The 22,194-nt window shown below is 43.7% G+C and overlaps 1 protein-coding gene across 7 annotated transcripts in view; it reads right to left on the bottom strand.

Annotated features, from left to right (window-relative positions):
• Positions 1–22,194, bottom strand: part of LOC121279046 (transcription factor COE3-like) — a 472,564-nt gene that overhangs the window by 38,771 nt on the left and 411,599 nt on the right. For all 7 annotated transcript variants that reach the window (XM_041189853.1, XM_041189893.1, XM_041189864.1 and 4 more), the window contains exon 11: positions 21,199–21,287. In XM_041189853.1, coding sequence (XP_041045787.1) covers positions 21,199–21,287 — 89 coding nt within the window. The remainder of the gene's footprint in view (positions 1–21,198; positions 21,288–22,194) is intronic.

Below are 22,194 nucleotides of genomic sequence, written 5' to 3'. Positions count from 1 at the left end.
ATTGCAAACATTATGCCCTTGTTCAAAAAAGGCTGTAAAGATCTGCCCTGCAATTACAGACCAGTCAGCTAAACTTCAATGGTGGAGTAACTTCTGGAAACAATTATTCAGGATAGAATTAATAGTCACATGGAAAAACGTGGATTGATTTGGAAGAGTCAGCATGGATTTATTAAAGGAAAATTGTGTCTAACTAATTTGAAGTTTTCTTAAGAGGTGACAGAGATGTTGATGAGGGTAAGGCTGTTGATGTATATGGGCTTCCAAAAGGTGTTCGATACAGTGCCACACAACAGACTTGTGAGGAAAGTTATAGGTCATAGAATAAAAGGGATAGTAGTAATGCGGATCCAAAATTGGCTGAGGGATAGGAAACAGAGTAATGGTTAATGGGTATTTCTTGGGCTGGAAGAAAGTTTGGAGTGGATTTCCCCAGGGGTCGGTATTGGGATCTTGCTCTTCCTGATATATATATATATATATATATATAAATGATCTAGATCTTGGTGTGCAGGGGACAATTTCAAAGTTTGCAGATGCCACAAAACTTGGGAGAATTGTAAACTGTAAGGAGGACAGTGTAGAACTTCACAAGGCCATTGACACATTGGTAGAGTGGGCAGATCGGTGGCAGATGAAGTTAAATGCAGAGAAGTGTGAGGTGATACACTGGCACAAAGAACATGGAGAGACAGTATGGAATAAAGGATGCTATTCTAAAGGGTATGCAGGAGCAGAGAGACCTGGGTGTATATGCACATAGGTCAATAAAGGGCAGGACAGGCAGAGAGAGCTGTTTCTAAAGCATACAGTATTCTAGGCTTCATTAATAGGTGCATAGAGTACAAGAGCAGGGAGGTTATGATGAATTTATATAAGACACTGGTTAGACCTCAGCTGGAGTATTATGTACAGTTCTGGGTGCCATGCTATAGGAAGCTTGTGGACACATTGGAGAGAGCGCAGAAGAGGTTTACGAGAATGGTTCTAGGGATGAGACACTTCAGTTATGAGGAAAGATTGGAGAAGTTGGGACTGTTTTCCTTGGAGAGGAGAAGGCTGAGAGGAGACTTGAAAGAAGCTTTCAAAATCATGAGGGGTCTGGACAGAGCAGATATGCTCATAAACAGATCAAGAACCAGAGGGCACAGTTTTAAAGTGTTTTCCAAAAGAAGCAAATGTGAGGTGAGAAATTTTTTTTTCACACAGCGAGTAGTTAGGGTTTGGAAGGCGCTGCCTGGAAGTGTGGTGGAGTCAGGTTCAATTGAGGCATCCATTGGGTGATTATCTAAATAGAAACAATGTGCAGGGTTATGGGGAAGAGGCAGGAGATTGGCACTAAGTTAAAATGCTCAGGTAGCCGGTGCAAATACGATGGGCCAAATGGCCTCCTTCTCCATCGTAGCAATTCTGCGATTCTATGTCCTTACTATCTAGAAAACATGGGCAGCAGAGTTTTGAATGACCTCAAATGACCTCAGACAATGAGTACACATACATAAGTAAATAGCATTCAAGTAGATCTACCCCTGTTTAAGTACAGACAAGTATAGAGGACACACACAGGCATGCTTCTGTTCGTCCACTGATTTAATGCCTGAACCACAATCATTTTATTCCTGCTGTTCACTCTTATTTTCATTTTCATTCCCTTTAGAAATGATTTGAAATTAATTGGGAGCTGAGGGATTGTGGAGTTGTGAGCATAATCCACTGATGCAGCAGTCGGCTGAATTGAAAGCACATTAAAGTTTACACAAAGGGGATGAGACGCTCATTGCTCTTCAAAGGAACTGACTCTCCAGCCCGGCACCTTTCTCTCGGGTTGTTTTCCACCTGAGTGTGAGTTTAAGGTCAGTCAGATAATCAGAGACTGTGTGTGCTGAGTCTCTTTTACTTATTTATTCCTCCGTACCTCACAAGAGGTCTAATGGTGGCCAAACTAAAGCAGAAGTGGTAGAATGTTCAGGGGACCACTCCTTAAAATCTAACTCTCTGACCTACCTTTTGATCACCTGACCTTATATCTCTTTAACAAAAACAGAAATACCTGGAAAAACTCAGCAGGTCTAACAGCATCGGCGGAGAAGAGCAAAGTTGACATTTCGAGTCCTCATGACCTTTCAACATATATAAGCTGGTTTAAGGGGGTGGCAGGGGGGTGGGGGGGTGTATGGGAGGGGCAGGTGGGTGTTGTTGGGACAAGCAAGCAGTGATAGGAGGAGATAACCAAAAGATGTCACAGACAAAAGAACAAAGAGGTGTTGAAGGTGGTGATATTATCTAAAAGAATGTGCTAATTAAGAGTGGAGAGCAGGACAAGCAAGGTAGCTCTGGTGGGGGTGGGGTGAAATAAACGATGGGTGGAATACATTTAAAAATAATGGAAATAGGTGGGAAAAGAAAAGTCTATATAAAGTATTGGAAAAAACAAAAGGAGGGGGACGAAACGGAAAGGGGGTGGGGATGGAGGGGGGGAGTTCAAGATCTAAAATTGTTGAACTCAATATTCAGTCCGGAAGGCTGTAAAGTGCCTAGTCGGAAGATGAGGTGCTGCTCCTCCAGATATATCTCCAATTATATCTCCAGTTATATCTTATATCTATTTACGTGGCTTGATCTCAAATTTAGGTTGACACTCCTGTGACGTGTCGAGGCATTTTATTATGTTAAAGGCACTATATAAATGCAGATTGCTTTTGTAAGTTTTACAAGGAGTGTGTGTGAAACAGAGAGTGCTGAATAACTATCCACCAACCAGCATCATCAATTTAGTGCTCATGGGCCTCAAAGATGCACTTGTGGGTTAAGGTAGTGAGCTCGGCTGAAAGAGTGGAGCTACTGTTCATTTATCAAAATAGAAAATAAATGATGAATTAAAATTGATGGGTGTTTTAATTTTAATTTTCTGCCCCACTTAGCTTGTGCGGGAAGGTTAGACTAGGCCTGCGTCCATTGAGTTTAGAAGAATGAGAGGTGATCTTATTGAAACATATAAGATCCTGAGGGGGCTTGACAGGGTGGATGGGGAAAGGATGTTTCCTCTAAAGAGAGAGACTAGAACTGGGGGCCACAGTACAAAAATAAGGGGTCTTCCATTTAAGATAGAGGTGGGGAGAATTTTTTTCTCTCAGAGGGTCTTGAGTCTGTGGGCAGGGTTTTTCAGCCCTGACACCAGTGGGCATCATCGCAAGCGGGAGGGGAGAATTTGGAGAACTGGAAACCGCTCCCCAAATATTCCTGTCCTGCCTGCGACGATGCCCGCCAGTGTCGGGGCTGGAAGATTCCCACCCTGTGGAACTCTCTTCCCTTGAGAGTGGTAGAGGCAGGGTCATTGAATATTTTTGAAAGTTTAGAGGTAGAAAGATTCTTGACTAACAAGGGAATCAAAGGGGTATCAGGGGTAGGCAAGATAGTGGCATTGAGGCCACAAACAGATCAGCTATGATCTTATTGAATGGCGGAGCTGGTTCAAGGGGCCGAATGACCTACCTCTGCTTCTAATTTGTACATTTGTATGTTCTCTCCCACTCTGCTCTTTCTGCCCTCAGCATCCTGCTCTGTTCCAATGAAGCTCAACGCAAGCTGGAGGAACAGCACCTCATCATTCAGTCAGACTCTTTACAGCCTTCTGGGCTCAACACTGAGTTCAACAACTTCTGATCATAAATTCCGCCCCTATTTTTTCAGCAGAACTGCTGGTGATGATATTGCTAAACCCATTTACACCCCCTCTAGACCCATCTTTTGTCTCTTTTCTAGCCCCATTACCCTCTCCTTTGGCATTGCGCCATCGTCCCACTTGCCATTTAATCTTTCCTGCCCTCCATTCTATTACAGACATTCTCTTTGCTCTTTCCATCCCATGCCAGTTTCCCTTGACTCTGAAGAAGAGTCATACGGACTCGAAACGTTAACTCTGTCTCTTTCTCCATAGATGCTGTCAGACCTGCTTAGTTTCTCCAGCATTTTTTGTTTACATCTCTTGACTCTGTACTTGCTTAAAACCTGTTCCATCTTTAACTTTTTCCCATTCTGACAAGGAGTCATTGACCTGAAACGTCAACTCTGTTTCTCTCTCCACAGATGCTGCCAGACCTGCTGAGTATTTCTGGCACTTCTTGTTCCAGCGACTGCAGCATTTTACTTCTGTAATACTCTTACGAGGGAGATGGTGGCGTTTTGGTAATGTGACTGAATTAGTAATCTAGAGGCCTAGGCTAGTTTTCTTGGTGCACGGGTTCAAATCCCCCCATGACAGCTGGTGGAATTTAAATTCAGTTAAGAAATCTGGAGTATAAAGCTAGCCTCAGTAATGGCGACCGTGACAATTATCATTGATTGTTATAAAAACCTATTTAGTTCACGAATATTCTTTAAGAGAAGGAAATTATCATCCTCACCCAGTCTGGCCTACATGTGACTCTTGGCAGAGATAGGTACATTTTTGACTAATAAGGGGGTCAAAGGATATTGGGGGTAGGTGGGAATGTGGGTTTGAGGCCACAACCAGATCAGTCATGATCTTATTGAATGGCGGAACATGCTCGAGGGGCCAAATGGCCCACTCCTGCTCGTAATTTGTATATTCATATGGACCCACAGCAATGTGGTTGACTCTTTACTGCTCTCTGAAATAGCCCAGCATGCCACTTAGTTCAAGGGCAATTAGAGATGGGCAACAAATGCTGGCCTTGCCAGTAAAACCCACATCTCATGAAAAAATAAGGAAAGAAAAAACTCCTTGGGCATAGATAAAGCAATCCAAAGATCAGGAGTTCGCATCCCAAGACAAGATCTGAAATCCAAATCGATAGATCTTGTGGTTTGTCACAAGTGGAAATGGTCATGAAATTTGCTGGCTTGTTCTAAAACTCAAAGAAACAAGGGAGGGAGCAGGAACGAAATGAAGCGTTTCCTCATCCCAAGACTCTTTATGGCCACTGAAGCACTTTTTGAATTGTAGGCACTTTTCATTATATAGGAAATGTGGCAGGCAATTTATGCACAGCAAGCTCTCACGAACAACAATGGGGCGGTCATTATCTATTTCTTGAGTGATGCTAACTCAAGAGAAATACTGGTCGCAACACCTTAGAAAACCACCCCCCCTGTTTTTCTTCAAAATGCCGCGCAGGGATCGTTTAGCTCCATGTGCGGGAGCAGATAGTGCCTCAGTTAACCAACTCATCTGAATGACGGCACCTCAGACAGGGCAGCACTGCCTCAGTACTGCACAGGGAGCACTGATCTGGATTTTGCGCTCAAACATCTGGAGTGGAGCTTGAACCCATAATCTCTTGCCTCGTCAGAGGCAGTTGTGCTGCCCACTGAGCCAGGGCTCTTGAGGGAATGGTCTCCCTGGCCAACATACAACTCTAATCCTACCACGTGGGAGGGACTCCTAATGCCCTCTAAGGGGGCTGAGTGAACAAAACCAATTGTTTCCCAGGGAAAAGACCCACCCACCATCAGCTTGTTAAAGCAATTAAAGGTAGGCAGTAAATGTGGCCTTTGAAGATCACAGATCTTGAGAATGAATAAAAGTTATGTGGGATCCTTTATTGGACAGTTGCATTATGTGTCAACTTATTTTGCAGAAGGAGGCCATTTGACCCATCGTGCCTGTGCCGGCTCTTTGAAGGTGATATCCAATGCATCCCACTTCCCTGCTCTTTCCCCATACACCTGCGTTTTTCTTTCCTTTTCAAGTCTATCAAGCTGTTGAATCAGCTCGCACCACCCTTTTCATTACATAAAAAAAAGTGTTTCCTCATTTCTCCCCTTGGTTCTTTTGCCAATTATCTTAAATCCATGTAATTTTACTTTTGTCATGGGATGTGGGTGTCACTGAAATGGCCATTTGTTGCCCGTTGTAATTGCCCTTGAACTGAGTGGCTGGCTAGGCCATTTCAGAGTCACCATATTGTTGTGGGTCTGGAGATACATGTAGGCCAGGGCAGGTAAGGATGACAGATTTCCCTCCCTTAAAGGATATTAGTGCACCAGATGGGTTTTTACAATAATGATCACCATTAATGAGTGTAGCTTGATATTCCAGATTTTATTAACTAAATGTAAGTCCCACCTGCTGGATTTGAACCCACAGCCCCAGCAAGTTAGCTTGGTTTACTCTGGATTATTAGCCCACTGACATTACCACTACACCATCACCACCTCTAGTTGCTAATACTCCTGCCAGTAGAAGCAGTTTTTCCTGATTTACTCCACCAAAAACTCCTCATAATGTTGAACACTTATGAATTAACTCTTGACCTAACTGAACAAAGGCAAACACACAATAGAGATAAAAGTAACAAAGCAGTTTCCGAAAAGCAAAGATTAATTTTCTCCTCAGCTGCTGGCTGCATATTTCTAGATTGTTCCATTCTCAGTTTGAAATGAGTTCCTGGCAAATCTTTAACTGCAAGTGCTGACCCCTCAGTGTGGGGCCTAAGGTGCCGATAAGAGTGAAAAGAGACAAGACTTGTATTTATATTCATACCTACTCATTGTGTTTAATACAAACATCTTGAAGTACTTCATCCACAATTACTCAGTGACCACCATGAAAGCAAGCATTTGTACAAGCAGCAAGATCGTACAGGTGGTTATGTTACTGGACTAATAATCCAGAGGCCTAGTCTAATAATTCGGAATTAAGTTCACAACCCCCCACAGCAGTTTGAGAATTTAACTTCAATTAATAAATCTGGAAGAGAGAGCTAGAATCAGTAATGGTGACCATGAAACTACCAGATTGTTGTAAAAACCCACCTGATTCACAAATGATTTTAGGGAAGGAAATCTGCTGTCCTTACCTGGTCTGGCCTATTTGCAACTCCAGACCCACAGCAATGTGATTGACCCTTACCTACCCTCCGGACTAGCCTAGCAAGCCACTCAGTTGCATTCAAGAAGGCTGCTCACCACCAACTTCTCAAGGGCAATTAGGAATGGGTAAAAAATGCTGGCCTTGCCAGTGATGCCCACATCCCATGAATGAATAAAAAAAAGTCCAATCGAATGAGTGAGCTGTTGATCTGTGTTTTTATGTGTGGAGGTAGAATGTTGACCAATGCATCATAGGAACAGAGGACTAGGAACATAGGACTTCGACGCAGGAGTAGGACATCTGGCCCTTCGAACCCGCTCTGCATTCAATCAGATCTGGTTGTGGTCTCAACTCCTCTTTCCTGTCTGACCCCATAACCCTTGAGTCCCTTGTCTATCAAAAATCTTTACAACTCAGCTTTGAATAAACTCAATGACTCAGCCTCCTCTGTTTTCTGGGGAAGATAATTCCATGGACTAAAGACCCTCTGAGAGAAAATAAAATTCACCTCATCTCCATCTTAAAACGGAAACCCCTTATTCTTAAATTATATCCCTCAGTTCTAGTCTCCCCCACGAGGGGAAACATCCTCCCCGTATCTACCCAGTCCCCTCAGGATCTTTTGTTTCAGTAATATCACCTCTCATTTCACTCAACTCCAGTGGGTGTAGGCCTAACCTGTTCAACCTTTCTTCATAAGATAAACCCTTCATCCCAGGAATGAGTTGAGTGAACCTTCTCTGTACTGCTTCTAAAGCAATTATATCTTTTTTTCAAATAAGGATACCAAAACTGTACACAGTATTCCAGATGTGGTCTCACTCTACAGCTGCAGTAAAACTTCCCTAATTTTATTCCCATTGTGATGAACACTGACATTCTATTTGCCTCCCTAACTTCTTTTTTATTGGTTTGTGGGTGTCACTGGCTAAGCCAGCATTTATTGCCCGTCCCTAATTGCCCTTGTTCAGAGGGCATTTATTAAGAGAACATTAGTGAACCAGATGGGTTTTTACAACAATTGACAATGGTTTTATGATTACCAATAGACTTTTAATTTGAGATTTTTATTGAAATCAAATTCCACCATCTGCTGTGGTGGGATTTGAACCTGGGTCCCTAGAGCATTACGCTAGATCTCTTGATTACCACTCCAGTGGCATTAGCACTACACCAACACCCACCCCCATCCTCATGTAGGATGAGGTGACTATTTTTTTTCTCTCAGAGGGTCTTTAGTCCATGGAATTATCTTCCCCAGAAAACAGTGGAGGCTGAGTCATTGAATTTATTCAAAGCTGAGTTAGAAAGATTTTTGATAGACAAGGGACTCAAGGGTTATGGGGGGCAGACAGGAAAGGGGAGTTGAGACCACAACCAGATCTGATCCATCTGAGTTCTCTCTCCATTTAAATAGTATACTGCTTTTCTATTCTTCCTGTCAAAGTGGATAAGTTCACATTTCCCCACATTATACCCCATCTGCCAAACTTTGCCAACTCTTAACCTATCTATATCCCTTTGTAGACTCTTTACCTCCCTTTGACAACTTACTCTCTTGCCAATCTTGATGGCACGATAAATTTATACGTTAGCCATACATTTGGTCAGTTCATCCAAGTCATTTATATAGATTGTAACTGGTTGAGGCCCCAGCACTGATACCTGCGACACTCCACTAGTGCTTGCCAAACTGAAAATGACCTATTAATCCCTACTCTTTGCTTCCTGTTAGCTAACCAATCCTTGATCCATTCCAATGTGTTACCCCCTATATCGTGAGCAATTATTTTGTGCAGTAAACTTTGGTGTGGCACTTTACCAAATGCTTTTTGGAAATCCAAGTACACCACATCACAGGCTCCGCTTTATCCGCTTTGCTTGTTACTTCCTCAAAATCTCTAATAAATCAGTTAATCGCTGTTTCCCTTTCACAAAACCAAGTTTATTCTGCTTGATCAAATAACGATTTGACCTCCTTAATAATGGATTCTAGCAATTTACCTATGACAGATATTAGGCTAATTGGCTTATAGTTTCCTGCTTTCTGCCTCTTTTCTTGTATAAAGCAGTTACATTTGCTATTCTCCAAACCAGTGGGACTTTTTTAGAATCTAAGGAATTTTGGAAGATTATAGTCAATGCCTCTACTACATCTGCAGCCACTTCTTTTAAGACCCTAGGATGGAGGCCCTCTGGTTCTTGGGACTGTCAGCCTTTAGGTCTAATAGTTTTCCCAGCACCTTTTCCCTGGTTGTGGTGATTGTTTTAAGTCTTCCCTCCCTTTCACCTCTTGATTTTCAAGTGTATTTGGGAATTTTTCTAAGTCTTCCACAGTGAAGACAGACACAAAATATGGGTTCAGTGCTTCCACCATTTCCTTGGTTTCCCTTATTAATTCCCACTTTCGAGGACTCTCACTTACTTCAGTTACTCTTTTCCTATTTAATAACTTGTCAAAACTCTTACTACCTGTTTTTATATGTCGAGCCAGCTTTCTCTCATAATCTATTTTCTCCTTTTCAGTCATTCTTTGCTGGTTCTTAGAACCTGTCCAATCTCCTGAGCTACCTCTAATCTTCACTCATTTGTACAGTGTTTCTTTCAATTGGATACTATCTTTCATTTCCTTATTAAGTCACAAATGATGCATCCTTCACAAAAAGTCACTCTTTGTTACAGGGATAAACCCTTGCTGAAAGTTATTAACCGTCCTACCTTTTAACCTAGTTTCCCAGTTCACTTTAGCCACCTCTGCCTTCTTACCCTTATAATTACCCTTATTTAGATTTATAACATTAGTCTTAGATCCACATTTCTCACCTTCAAACTGAAATTGAAATTCTATCATGTTATGATCACTGTTGCCCAGAGGTTCCTTTACTATGAAGTTATTAATTAATCCTGTCTCATTTTACATTACCAGTCTGAATGGCCTGCTCCCTGCTTGGTGCCAGAACATACTTCTCTGAGAAATTGTCCTGAATATACTCTCTGAACTATAGAGAGACATCCACCGACCAAAAGGACATTTGAATGGGCAAAATTGCCCTCAGCTGAAAGCCTCGTTCAATCAGCCACAATCTAATTGAAAGCAGAATTGGCTGAAGGAGCTAAACAGCCTATGCCTATTGTTCCTACACTCAAGGATGATGTGCAACTGATAGTGCAGCAATCCGCTCTCTGTAGTCAGTGAAGCTCAAGGGAGCACATGTATGGAGAGCAGGGAGGGGACTTTAACAGATGACCACCTGACTCACGGTTGAGTTCAACAGCGGCAAACTAAGGAAAAGCTGACTGGCTGAGATTTATCTTGGGGTTTGTGTGGCCCATTGCCAGAATTCGACATAGTACTGCATCCTACTTTAAAAGAGTTGATTAAAAAGTGGTTGTTAGTGATTTATAAAGACAATCTGTTTAATGGTGCTGGGCTACACTGTGCATTGCAGGGCTGCACTAATTCATTTTTAATGTCTTTTTTTTTACCTTTGCAATATTTTGAAAATAAATATTAATAATAAGACAGCCCAAGCTTGACTCTCCGAATTCATCAGGCACTTGGGAAGGCTGTAATGATTACAATCAGAGCATCTATATGACCATGGGGCGAAATATTATTGATATCTATACTCATCCAAACCAAAAGAAATGAGAGGCCCCATGCACCACAGGTGTCATTCATTCAAATCCCCCCAAGACTGTAGCCATGGCAACAATCCGTTACCATCATCAAGATTTTTAACTCTATAACTGCAGGCTCCCAAGTTAGCACACTAAGAACTGCTTTGACAGGAAGTTTGCCTTGATGATATTTGGAACATAATAGGGATTTTGCATCAGTGAAGCCCATTCCATCACTCGCAGAGAGACCACTGCTCTACCCAGCCGATAACACACTCATTGTTTATTGCGGGAGCTTGCTGTGCACGAAGTGACTGCCCTGTTTTCCATAACAGTCACTGCACTTATTGGTTGTAAAGCATTTTGGGACATTCTGGGGTCATGAAAGGTGCTTCATAAACGCAAATGTGTTTTTTTTTGATGGAAGGGAGAGAGGAATTTCTGGCTGATACATGTGTCATGAACATTAAAGGTTGCAAATTCTCATTGCTGATTTACTAGCTGTGTATTTCACTACCTGGCTTGATAAATGCCTTTGAGGATTTTGAAAAAGGTTCCAAGGATTCTGATTGAACAAATAAGAAGGTATTTCCAATGGCACCATCAACACCCAGGGAGGGTTGGGGGGGTGGGGGGAGTTGTGGAGAGCAGTGGGAGCGGTAGCCATTGACCAGAAAGTGAACTGGACTAGCCATATAAAGACTGTGGCTACAAGAGTAGGTCAGAGGCTAGGAATCCTGTGAGGAGTAACTCACCTCCTGACTCCCCAAAGCTTGTCCACCATCTATAAGGCACTAGTCAGGAGTGTGATGGAATACTCTCCACTTGCCTGGATTTGTGCGGCTCCAACAATAATGGAGAAGTTTGACACCATCCAAGACAAAGCAGCCCACTTGATTGGCATCCCTTCCCACAACCATTCACTCCCTCCATCACTGATGCACAGTGGCAGCAGTGTGTATAATCTACAAGGTGCACTGCAGGGACTCACCAAGGCTCCTTAGACAGCACCTTCCAAACTGCGACATCTACCACCTAGAAGGACAAGGGCAGCAGATGCATGAAAACACCACCACCTGCAAGTTCCCCTCCAATCCTGATTTGGAAATATATCGCCGTTCCTTCACTGTCGCTGGGTCAAAATCCTGGAACTCCCTCCCTAACAGCACTATGGGTGTACCTACACCACATGGACTGCAGCGGTTCAAGATGGCTGCTCACCACCACCTTCTCAAGGGCAACTAGGGATGGGCAATAAATGCTGGCATAGCCAGTAATGCCCACACCTGCAGAATGAATAAAAAAGCTCCAGTAAATAGAGAACACAGATTTAAGGTGAAGAAGCAGAGGTGACATGAGGGAAAAGAAATGCAGTAAGCTATAATGACCTGGAATGCACTGCCTGAAAGGGTGTTGGAATCAGATTCAATAGCAATTTTCGAAAGGGAGCAGGATAAATGGATTGAGGGAAAAAAAAACTGTATGGCTATAGGGAAAGAAAAATGCAGTGGGACTAAAGAGCCAGCACTGTCAAAAAGAGCCGAATGGTCTCCTTCAATGCTGCTTGATCCATTGATCCTCTGATATATACACAGTGCAGTGGCAACTCCAACTGTATCCGAGCTGTGAGAAGAGCCCTAAGCCATCATTATATCAATTCAGAAATTACAGGCTCATGAAAAACTCTGTGCATCACTGCAGCTGAAAGTGGGTTATTATTCATAATTTTTCTATTTGTTTAAATTGACTGGGCGCATGAATTACATCCTGAACAACCATCACTGCTAGGCCTCAGCTGTGAGCTGGCAGAAGTTGGCTGTTTTACATCCTTGACGTTATCCACTTAACCCCAGGTCAGGCCAGCTCCACGCCTGGTAATCAAAATACCATGAGCTTTATTGTTGAGGTGAGATGCTGGTCAAAATATCATAACTGAAACCCACAGTAACCAGAGCTCATTCTAATACCCCAACCAAAGGCCAAATCTCAATCTACATTTTCCTCAAGGTTTGTGTGAAAGATTTCACAGAATTACCGAATGGTTTCAGCACAGAGGGAGGTCATTCAGCCCATCATGTCCGTGCCGGCCCTCACCTAGCATTTCACCTAGTGTCATTCCCCCACCTTCTTCCCGTAATCCTGCACATCCATCCTTTTTAGATAATAATCCAATTCCTTCTTAAACGCCTCAGTTGAACCTGCCTGCACCACACTCTCAGGCAGTGCATTCTGGACCCAAACCACTCACTGCGCGAAAAGGTTTCTCCTCATGTCTCCTTTGCTTCTTCTGCCAATTATCTTAAATCTGTTTGTCCTCTGGTTCTCGATCCTTCCACCAACGGGAACAGTTTTTCCCTTCTCTGTCCAGGCACCTCAGGTTTTTGAACGCCGCTGTCAAATCTCCTGTCAACCTTCTCTCCTCCAAGAAGAACAGTCCCAACTTCTTCAACCTGTCTACGTAACTGAAGTCCCTCATCCCTGGAACCATTTTTGTGTATCTTTTCTGCATTCTCGCTAATGCCTTCACACCATTCTTAAAATGTGTTGCCCGCAAGTGGACACTACTCCAGTTGAGGCTGAACAAGCATTTTGTACAAGTTTAACATAACCGGACATTGAGCAGAAATATCCAGGCTGACAATCCCAAGCCAGTGCTGAGGGAGTGCTACATTGTTGGAGCTCCTGTCTTTTGGATGAGATATTAAACCGAGGCCTTGGATGTCCTCTCAGGTAGAAATAAAATACCCAACGGCCACTATTCAAAGATGGGCAGAGGAGTTCTCCCCGGTGCCTTGTGCCAGTATTTATCCCTCAAACAATATCACAATAACAGAGTGTCTGGTCACTTATCTCGTTGCTGTCTGTGAGAGCTTGCTGTGTGCAAATTGGCTGCCACATTTTCTACCTTCCAACAGTGACTACACTTCAGAAGTACTTCACTGGCTGTGAAGCACTTTGGGATAGCCTGAGGATGTGAAGGGTGCTACAGAAATACAAGTATATTTTCTTTGTCTTCCAAAATCAGTTACTTACTTGCCTCAAATTGGGCAGAGACTGGATGGTACAAATTGCTGGGCAACGGATAAGAAGATATATAAATGCAAGGCCTTTCTTTATAATATCTACACTGCAGGAATCTCTGATTCACTCACTGAATGGGGAAGAAACAGCTAAGGACTGTGGGAAAAGAGAGAAGAGGATAAAGACGGCAAAGCAGAGAGAGAGAGAGCGAGAGCGAGGAAGAGAGGGGGGGAACAAGAAAAAATGCAAGAAAGAGAAAATTCCCAAAGGAGGAAAGGAAAAAATGAAAGATAAGATAAGAGATGGAGAAAGACAAAAGGGGAGAGAAGAGACAAAGAACCAAATGAGGTGAATAAAACTGCAGATAAAGGAGATACTGGAGAAGGCACAATGAAGGTTAACAAGAATGAAACTAGAATTGAGGCCTTATGACTATCAGAGAGGATTGAACAGCCTGTGGTTCGTTTCCTAGGAAAGAGAAGACTGAGAGGGTGACCTGATCATGGTGTATAAGATTATGGGCAGGATTTGGACTTTTGGCTGCGCTCCAAATTTTCCGGCCGGAATCGACATGGGAGGACCGGGAAATCCCAGCCTATGGAGGGGATCAATAAGATGAGATGTAGAGGAGATGTTCCCACTTGTGGAGGAAATCTTGAGGCCACTCGTATAAGATAGTCACCTAATAACTCCATTCAGGAGAAACCTCTTTACCCAGAGAGCAGTGAGAACATGGAATTCGCTACCACGGGGAGTAGTTGAGGTGAACAGCATAGGTGCCTTTAAGGTGAAGCTAGATAAGGACATGAGGGAGAAATAACAGAAGGATGTGGCAAAAGAACTAAAGGCAACATGAGGGAAATTTTTTTTACACAGCGAGTGGTTAGGATCCGGAATGCACTGCCTGTGAGTTGGGTGAAGGCAGGTTCAATCGTGGTGTTCGAAAGGGGACTGGATCAGCACCTGAAGAGAAAATTAAAATGCAGCCCTACAGGGAAAAGACCAGGGGACTGGGACTAACTCTTGAGGAGAGCTGGCACGGAAATGACAGGCTGAAGGTCTCCTTCTGTGCTAGAGGCATTCTATGATTCTGCAAGTTGATCTTAAGTGCAGGTTGGAGCTGGCCCATGTGATGCATGGTCACTGGTATATAGCTATTGGGCTGAATGGCCGACTCCTATGTTGTTAATATTAACGCAAATCTATGTAAGCGACATGCCTCAGATGTGTGGGGCCCTTCTCCGAACTGAGCGTGAGACATGACCAAGAATAATAGGGAAACCATGTAGCCTACAGCGCAGGTTATTCAAGTTTCATTTCAGGGCACTGAAGTAATTTCACTGCTTGTTGTTCACTGCCCCCTGAGGCTAGACAGCTGATTGAGGACATGGGGCAATTTGTCAGAATCGTCCTACAAAACGGATTTTAATAAAAGATTCTTAATCCCATGCACAATGACACTGGTTTGCCTGCACAAATAACAGAGACCACAGCTGATGGCCCACTGACTCAATATCAACTGGCCATGCTGGGAAAGAGATTTGGAAATATGAAACGATTGCATAAACTCTTGTTAGTTAGTGAATTAATACAGTGATAGCTCTCAGCTGAATTTTAGAAGCTCCAGGACAAAGAAAGCTACAAGCAGTTTGTTATTTATAGTCACATTGTACCATATCCCCCCGTCACAGTAAATAGTGGACAGCAAGAATCGCCACCTCTAAATGTTCTGACTCCCAACTCTTAAGGGGGTTAACAGAACATTACACAAGGCTACTGAGGATTATTAAGCTTTATTGTTAACTCCCTCCTACCTCCCACTTTATTGTTCACTCAAACCATGCTAATATAGTCACTTCAATTCACCCACATGTATCCACTTGTTAACACTGGGGAAGGGGGATAGGGTTTGCTGACACAGACACCCAACCGCGAACTGTGTTTATGAGACAAATTGTCTGTTGCTGAAACTCTCATCCAAACCTATATACCTCCAGGCACTATTACAATGCTTTCTTGGCCAACCTCCCACCTTACGTAAGCCTGAACTCGTTGAAACCCTGCTGGCCATATCCTATCTCGCACCGAATCCCCAATAATCCAATACTCCTGTGCCCGTCGACCTAAATTGACTCCTGGTCTAGCAATGCCTTGATATGAAAATTCTCATTCTTGCGTTCAAACCCCATCCATGGACTCGTCCCTCCTGCATCCTCCTACAGGTTGAGAACCCTCAAGATCTCTGTGCTGCTCCAATTCTGGCCTCGGACAACCCTCCAATGTTCTTTGCTCCATTATAGGTGGCCGTGCCTTCAGCTCTTTAAGCCCAGAGCTTTGGAATTCCCTCTTTAAACCTCTCCCCCTCTCTAACACTCTTAAGGTGTACCTTAAAACCTACCTCTTTTGACCAAGCTTTTGGTCATCTGTCCCACTTATGTAACTTGATGTCAAATTCTGTTTGAGAATCGCCCCTGTGAAGCACCTTGGAACATATTACTACATTAATATAAATTCGAATTGTTTTTGAAAAGGAAAGAAAAAGAGCTGGGAGGGGTGGGACTAATTGGATAGCTCTTTCAAAGAGTCGGTACAGGATGTTTCAATGCTGTACGATTCTACATTTCAAAGATAAGCATCCCTGCATACTGCAAGAGAGAGAGGAAGAGAGAAAATGTCAATCTGTCTCTTGAAGTTGGAGTTTTGCTGTACAAAAAGGATTGCTTTTACCTCATGCACCAGTTCCATTCACTCGCCAAGAATTTAAGTGAAAAGTGACCCATAGGCAGAAAATCCCAATCTGACTCCGTCCTCTGCAGGCAAACCAACCTTGGACAGTTCCTCTAACAATGATAAATCACTTGTCCTTTGCCCCACACCCCTGCCCCCTCCCCCTTCCTTCAACTCTAGCTAAAGTGCTAGGGTGAAGAGGAAAAAGGAGCATCAAAATATATTTCAGATAATGTATCAGGAAGACTTACTTCAACATATCAGATTGGGTTGTGTCTTTTCCAATGAGCATCTGTCAAACGAGAGATGTTAGATTCAACTTGTTACTCGATTGGTTCTCTGGTGGGGGGAGGTTGGTGGGGCTGGTGGGGGAGGTTGGTGGGGGGAGACACATGGCACAGTGTGTGGATTCCCCAGCCTCTAGTAATGCAGTTAGCATTTAACAAACACTTCAAGGATTGGAGCCCTTCTCAACGCATATCAGGTCGAAATGGACAGGAGTAAATTTGATAGATCTACCTGTTCCAAATTGAATTTTCTACTGCTGTCTTGTTGATGCGATGGCACACTCCAAGTATTGTAGCATACTCCCTGAAGGAATCAGGGATGGTGCTCATGTGTTTACATAGCTTTGTGTTCTCCTCTCTTTCATTCTTTTCTCAAAATTGTAAGCAAGGTTTCTGTAGAAATATTGCAGCGGCTCTTTCACTTCAGTACATATTAGCATGGGATTGCTACTTCATTACGCGTGGAGAGAAAGAGATAAGAGGCAAAGTGACTGAGGATTAGAGGTGCAGAAATAAGGGGAGAATGAAGACAGGAGGAAGCCATCACAGAAAGAGAGGAGCAGTGAGAATGAAACACAGAAAGAGAGTGAAAGTAGCAAAATGGGGAGAAAATGAGATAGAGGTGTTAAAAAAAGACAGAACGGAAACGAAGAATGTGAACAGCAGAAGAGGCAGAGAGAGGAATAGGGAAACACAGAGAGTTAAACGGAAGCAGAGTTAGGCAAAACAGACAGAGAGATGGAGGGACAGAAAAACAAAGGCAGAGAAACAAGAGGCAGAGGAGGAGCAGAGAGACAGAGAGATACAGAGATGGAGAGACAGAGGGCAGAATTTTCCAGTTTGGCCAAAAGTCAATGGACTTTTTAAAGACTCACTGCAATTTACGGCCCCATCCCCACCATAATGGGGCCGTAAAATTCCAGCCGGAGTGTCAGAGGTGGAAAGCCAAAGAAAGAGACAGGTAGAGCATGACAAAAGCAGAGAGAGGCAGACAAACCAAAAGTCAGGGACAGAGAAATGGAGAGACAGAGATAAACAGAGCGACAAGCAGAGAGTGGCAGAAAAACAGAGAAATACAAAGGCTGAGAGGAGCAATGAAAACATTCAGGGAAAGAACAGGAGAAACAGAGAGAATTAGAAACATTAAATCTGAAAGTGCCTGTGAGAGGGAAAGAGAATATGAGGCCTCCCTCTGTCAAGTGTTCTCAGATGTGGTCCTTGAGCTTGGTCCAGCTTTCAAATAACCATTCCTGGGACGTGGGTGTCACTGGCAAGACCAGCGTTCGTTGCCCAACTCTAACTGCCCTTGAGAAGGTGGGGCCGAGCCGCCTTCTTGAACCGCTGCAGTCCATGGGGTGTAGGTACACCCACCGTGCTGTTAGGGAGGGAGTTCCAGGATCTTGACAACTGAGTAACCTGCTAAACCATTAAGAGTCAATCATGTTCTGTGGGTCTGGAGTCACATGCAGGCCAGGCTGGGTAAGACTGGCTGATTTCCTTGCCTAAAGAAGATTAGTGAACCAGGTGGGTCTTTACAAAAATCCAGTTACTTCATCGTCATGACACTTGTAATTAGCTTTTTATTCTCGATTTAATTAATTAATTGAATTTAAGTTCCATTGCGGGTATTTGAACTCATGTCTCAGGGTTATTAATCCAGGGCTCGTCCACTAACATAACCACTGCACTAATGTAATAATTGTAATAATTGGGAGGGTACGAATATTGGAAGGCCAAGAATAGAAATACTTCACAGCTGTTTGGAGAGTGGGTTAGTTTTGGGGGTGGGGGGGGTGCAGGGATTGTGAGAGAAGCTGTTTTCAGTTCCCATCTCCAAGCAATGATCCCAAGAGAGGTCAAGGCTGAAGCATCTACGGTGAAAAAAAACACCTCAGTCCATGTTGGGGGAAGCCATTTGAATGTTCCTTGACATCAGCTCACACAGACCAGAGCATCAAGTTTCCGGGCCTGAATCACTCCCTTCAGCTTCTATACTCAGAGAGTGTGCACACCTTGCAGCACAAACTACAGTTCAGCAGTCCTGACACACTATCATGTAGAGGCTAACACTTACTGCCTCCATTCCTCCTAATATTATATTAAGAGCCCTTACTATATTAATATAATAATTATCTCCTGAGGGAGATGGGAATCCAGAGATAAAACAATTAAGAGGAAAATTGTAAAAATTCATGTGACCCCCTTTAGGACTTCAATATTAAGCAGAACACCAAGAGATTATTAAAAAAAAGCCACTGTACAACAGATAATTAAAAAATCCTCAATCTTTTATAGCAATAATATGATGTATTATTTAATAACATATATAGTATGCTGAGAGGCTGGGCGGTACAATGGATTAATGCCCCATATTTTAATCTCTGGTGCCTAGCTCTGAATCCACCTGAGACTAAAGTGATGGAAAGAAGGCAGCATAGAAAAGGAAAGAAAGACTGTGCATTTCTTTAGTACCTATGACTTTGTCCATCCTAAAGTGCTTTACAGCCACTGAAGTACTTTTGAAGTGTGGTCACTGATGCAATGCTGGGAATTGCAGCAACTAATCTGCGCATGGCAAGATCCCGCAGACAATGACCTGACAATGGCCAGCTCATTTTTCTTTTAGCGATGTTAGTTGAATGATAAATATTGGCCGGGACACCAGGCAAAACTCCCCTGCTCTCCTTCGATATAGTGCCGTGGGATCTTCAACGTCCATCTAAGAGAGTAGACGGAGACTGGGCTTCATAGAACCATAGAAAAGTTACAGCACAGAAGGAGGTCATTTGGCCCATTTTGTCCATGCCAGCCCGAGGACACCCAGGTGCCCTTTCTAATCCCACCTTCCTGCACCCGGCCCATAGCCCTGCAGCTTACAGCACTTAAGGTGCAGATCCAGGTACTTTTTAAAAGAGTTTAAAGTTTCTGCTTCTACCACCAACTTGGGCAGTGAATTCCAGATACCCACTACCCTCTGTGTAAAAAAGTTCTTCCTCATGTCCCCCTTACACCTTTTGCCACTTAACTTGAATCTATGTCCCTTGTTTCTAGAATTCTCCATCAAGGGAAACAATTTTATCCTGTCCACTCTATCCATTCCCCTCATAATTTTGTACACCTCAATCAAGTCACCTCGCAGCCTTCTTTGTTCTAAGGAAAATAACCCCAGCCTATCCAATCTCTCCTCGTAGCTACACTTTTCTAACCTGGCAACATTCATCTAGGGCTGGCTGATGTGACAGAAGTCCCATCTCTCCGTCCTGGCCTGGAGTTCCATGGACCTGCAAAGTTCCTCGTGGGTTGCAGGGCCCACAGCACATGGCTTGGCAGAGATTGGAACTAAGTTGGGAATCTCACTCCAAGACCAAATGCTGGATAGTGCAGAAACTCCAGTTGGGCAGCGAGACTAAGAGAGAAACTGGGGTTGCTCGCCTTGGAACTGGAAAGATTAAGGGCTATTTAATAATGTTTTTGATTTGTGTAAATAAGGAGAAACATTTGTCACTGGCAGGAATATGGCTAACCAGAGTTTAAGACTGAAGGCAATTGGCAAAAGAACCAGGAGGGGAGTTGAGCAGAATTTTGATTTTATGCGGTGAGTTATGATGATCAGGGGTGCAGTGCACGAAAGGATGCTGGAAGCAGACTCAACAGCACCTTTCGAAAGGAAATTGTTCACACACTTGAAAAGAAGATATTTGCAGGGAAATGTGGCAAGAGTAGCGTGCGCTGGTGATGGTGGTGGTCACTGAATGGCTCTTTCTGAGAGTTGGCACAAGTACAATGGGCCAAATGGCCTCCTGAGCTGTATGATTCCATGAAGTCAAAATGCTTTTCCAGGATAGCTCCAAGGAGTCCCAACACAGCAGTCTGGAGGAGTCTTGATGTTGCTCCAAAGTGGAGCTGTAAGATACTCTGACCCTGCTAGGATATCCAGAGATTTCTGTTTGTGTTGGGTTGATTTCAGGAATCACAACCTTGGATCCTCTAGATGATGGACATGCACATTGAGAACAATCATCCACAGCTATTCTGGCACAATCCCACTGCAGGTTTGGAGGGAATGCAGCAATATGACAATGAATTCAGCCATGGCCCAGATACTTCAACTCTGGGGTGTTTCTGCAGGGCCCCTTTTCAGCACAATTTATACAATTATCAAGGTACCTCTTCACCCCAATGTACCCCTTCATACCAATGTACCCCTTCATCCCAATGTACTCCTACACTCCAATGTACCCCTTCACCCCAATGTACCCCTTCACCCCAATGTACCCCTTCATCCCAATGTACTCCTACACTCCAATGTACTCCTTCACCCCAATGTACCCCTTCAGCCCAATGTACCCCTTCACCTCAATGTACCCCTTCACCCCAGTGTAACCCTTCACCTCAATGTACCATCATTCATCCCAATGTAACCCTTCACCCCGATGCACCCCTTCACCTCAATGTACCCATTCACCCCAATGTACCATCATTTGCCCCAATGTACCCCTTCACCACAATGCACCCCTTCACCTCAATGTACCCTTTCACCCTAATGTACCATCATTCGTCTCAACGTACTCCTTCAATCCAAGGTACCCCTTCACCCCAAGGTACCCCTTCACCCCAATGTACCATCATTTGTTATGATGTCCTGTTAGCCTTAATGCTCAATGTCTTTCTTTAACAAATGGAAGATCGCATATATAAAAATCTAACCTTGGGTAATCGCTCGGGGTCACCAGGGTGCCGTGGGATCACTTTTTGTAGCCGCTGAAATCCGTAGTCGATGGTGGGTTCATTCAATGCTGCAGAGTTAGAGGGGAACAAGAAGAAATCAGTCAGTGGCAGTGAGGGAGACAGTGGAGATGTGAAGGGTGTTGTCATAAAGGTCCAGACACTGAGCCTTGACAGGACATTGCATGGTAAAGCTAGACACCGCTAACCTGCTGATGACATCGGCTGAGGACAAGGGACTGGACAGCGAATCCCAGCCGAGGTCAACTACAGTGATCTTATCACTGCCCTCAAATGAGATCAACAAAGCACACATTGTAAATGAGACATTCTGAGTCTGCATTGATCTGTTCCACATTTGAGACTGCAATAACCAATGGAACCATAAGGGGAGGATCATTCAGACACTGTTACAAGCTCAATTTCTGACCTTACGAACTCAAGGAAGTTGGGGAAGTGCCAAAAGACCTGGGCTTCTGATTATCTGATTTGGTTTAGTTATGGAACCCACTTCTCTGTTTCAGAGGTTTTCATAGAATCACAGCATCATACAGTCCAGGAGGAGGTTATTCGGCCCATCCCACCTGTGCCAGCCCTCTGAGAGGGATATACAATTGGACCCATTCCTCTCTGCTCTTTTCCTCACAGCCCTGATAATTCTCACCTTTCAGGTATTTATCCAATTCTCTTTACATTAATGGAGCTGTATAAATGAAAGTTGTTGAGGTGGGCAGGAGGAGAGGGATGCAGGAACTGAAAAGGAGATGGCGCTTTCAGACCTGAGGTGCAGAACTCAGCAGAGCTACATTAGCAAATAAGAAAGGCTGCAGTGGATGCAAAGGTCATGGTCTTGAAGCAAGTCAAAGCCGCCATATTCTTGTATTCCAGTCAGAAAATCCTCAACAGGGAATAATCAGAGAACGTTCCAATTGCTAAGTAACCCAGCGATTGCCCTGGAAACTCTATGAATTTAAAATG

Source organism: Carcharodon carcharias, chromosome 1, assembly GCF_017639515.1.
Source record: "Carcharodon carcharias isolate sCarCar2 chromosome 1, sCarCar2.pri, whole genome shotgun sequence".
In the NCBI taxonomy this organism is placed as follows: domain Eukaryota; kingdom Metazoa; phylum Chordata; class Chondrichthyes; order Lamniformes; family Lamnidae; genus Carcharodon; species Carcharodon carcharias.
This window is presented reverse-complemented; position numbering and strand designations above follow the sequence as displayed.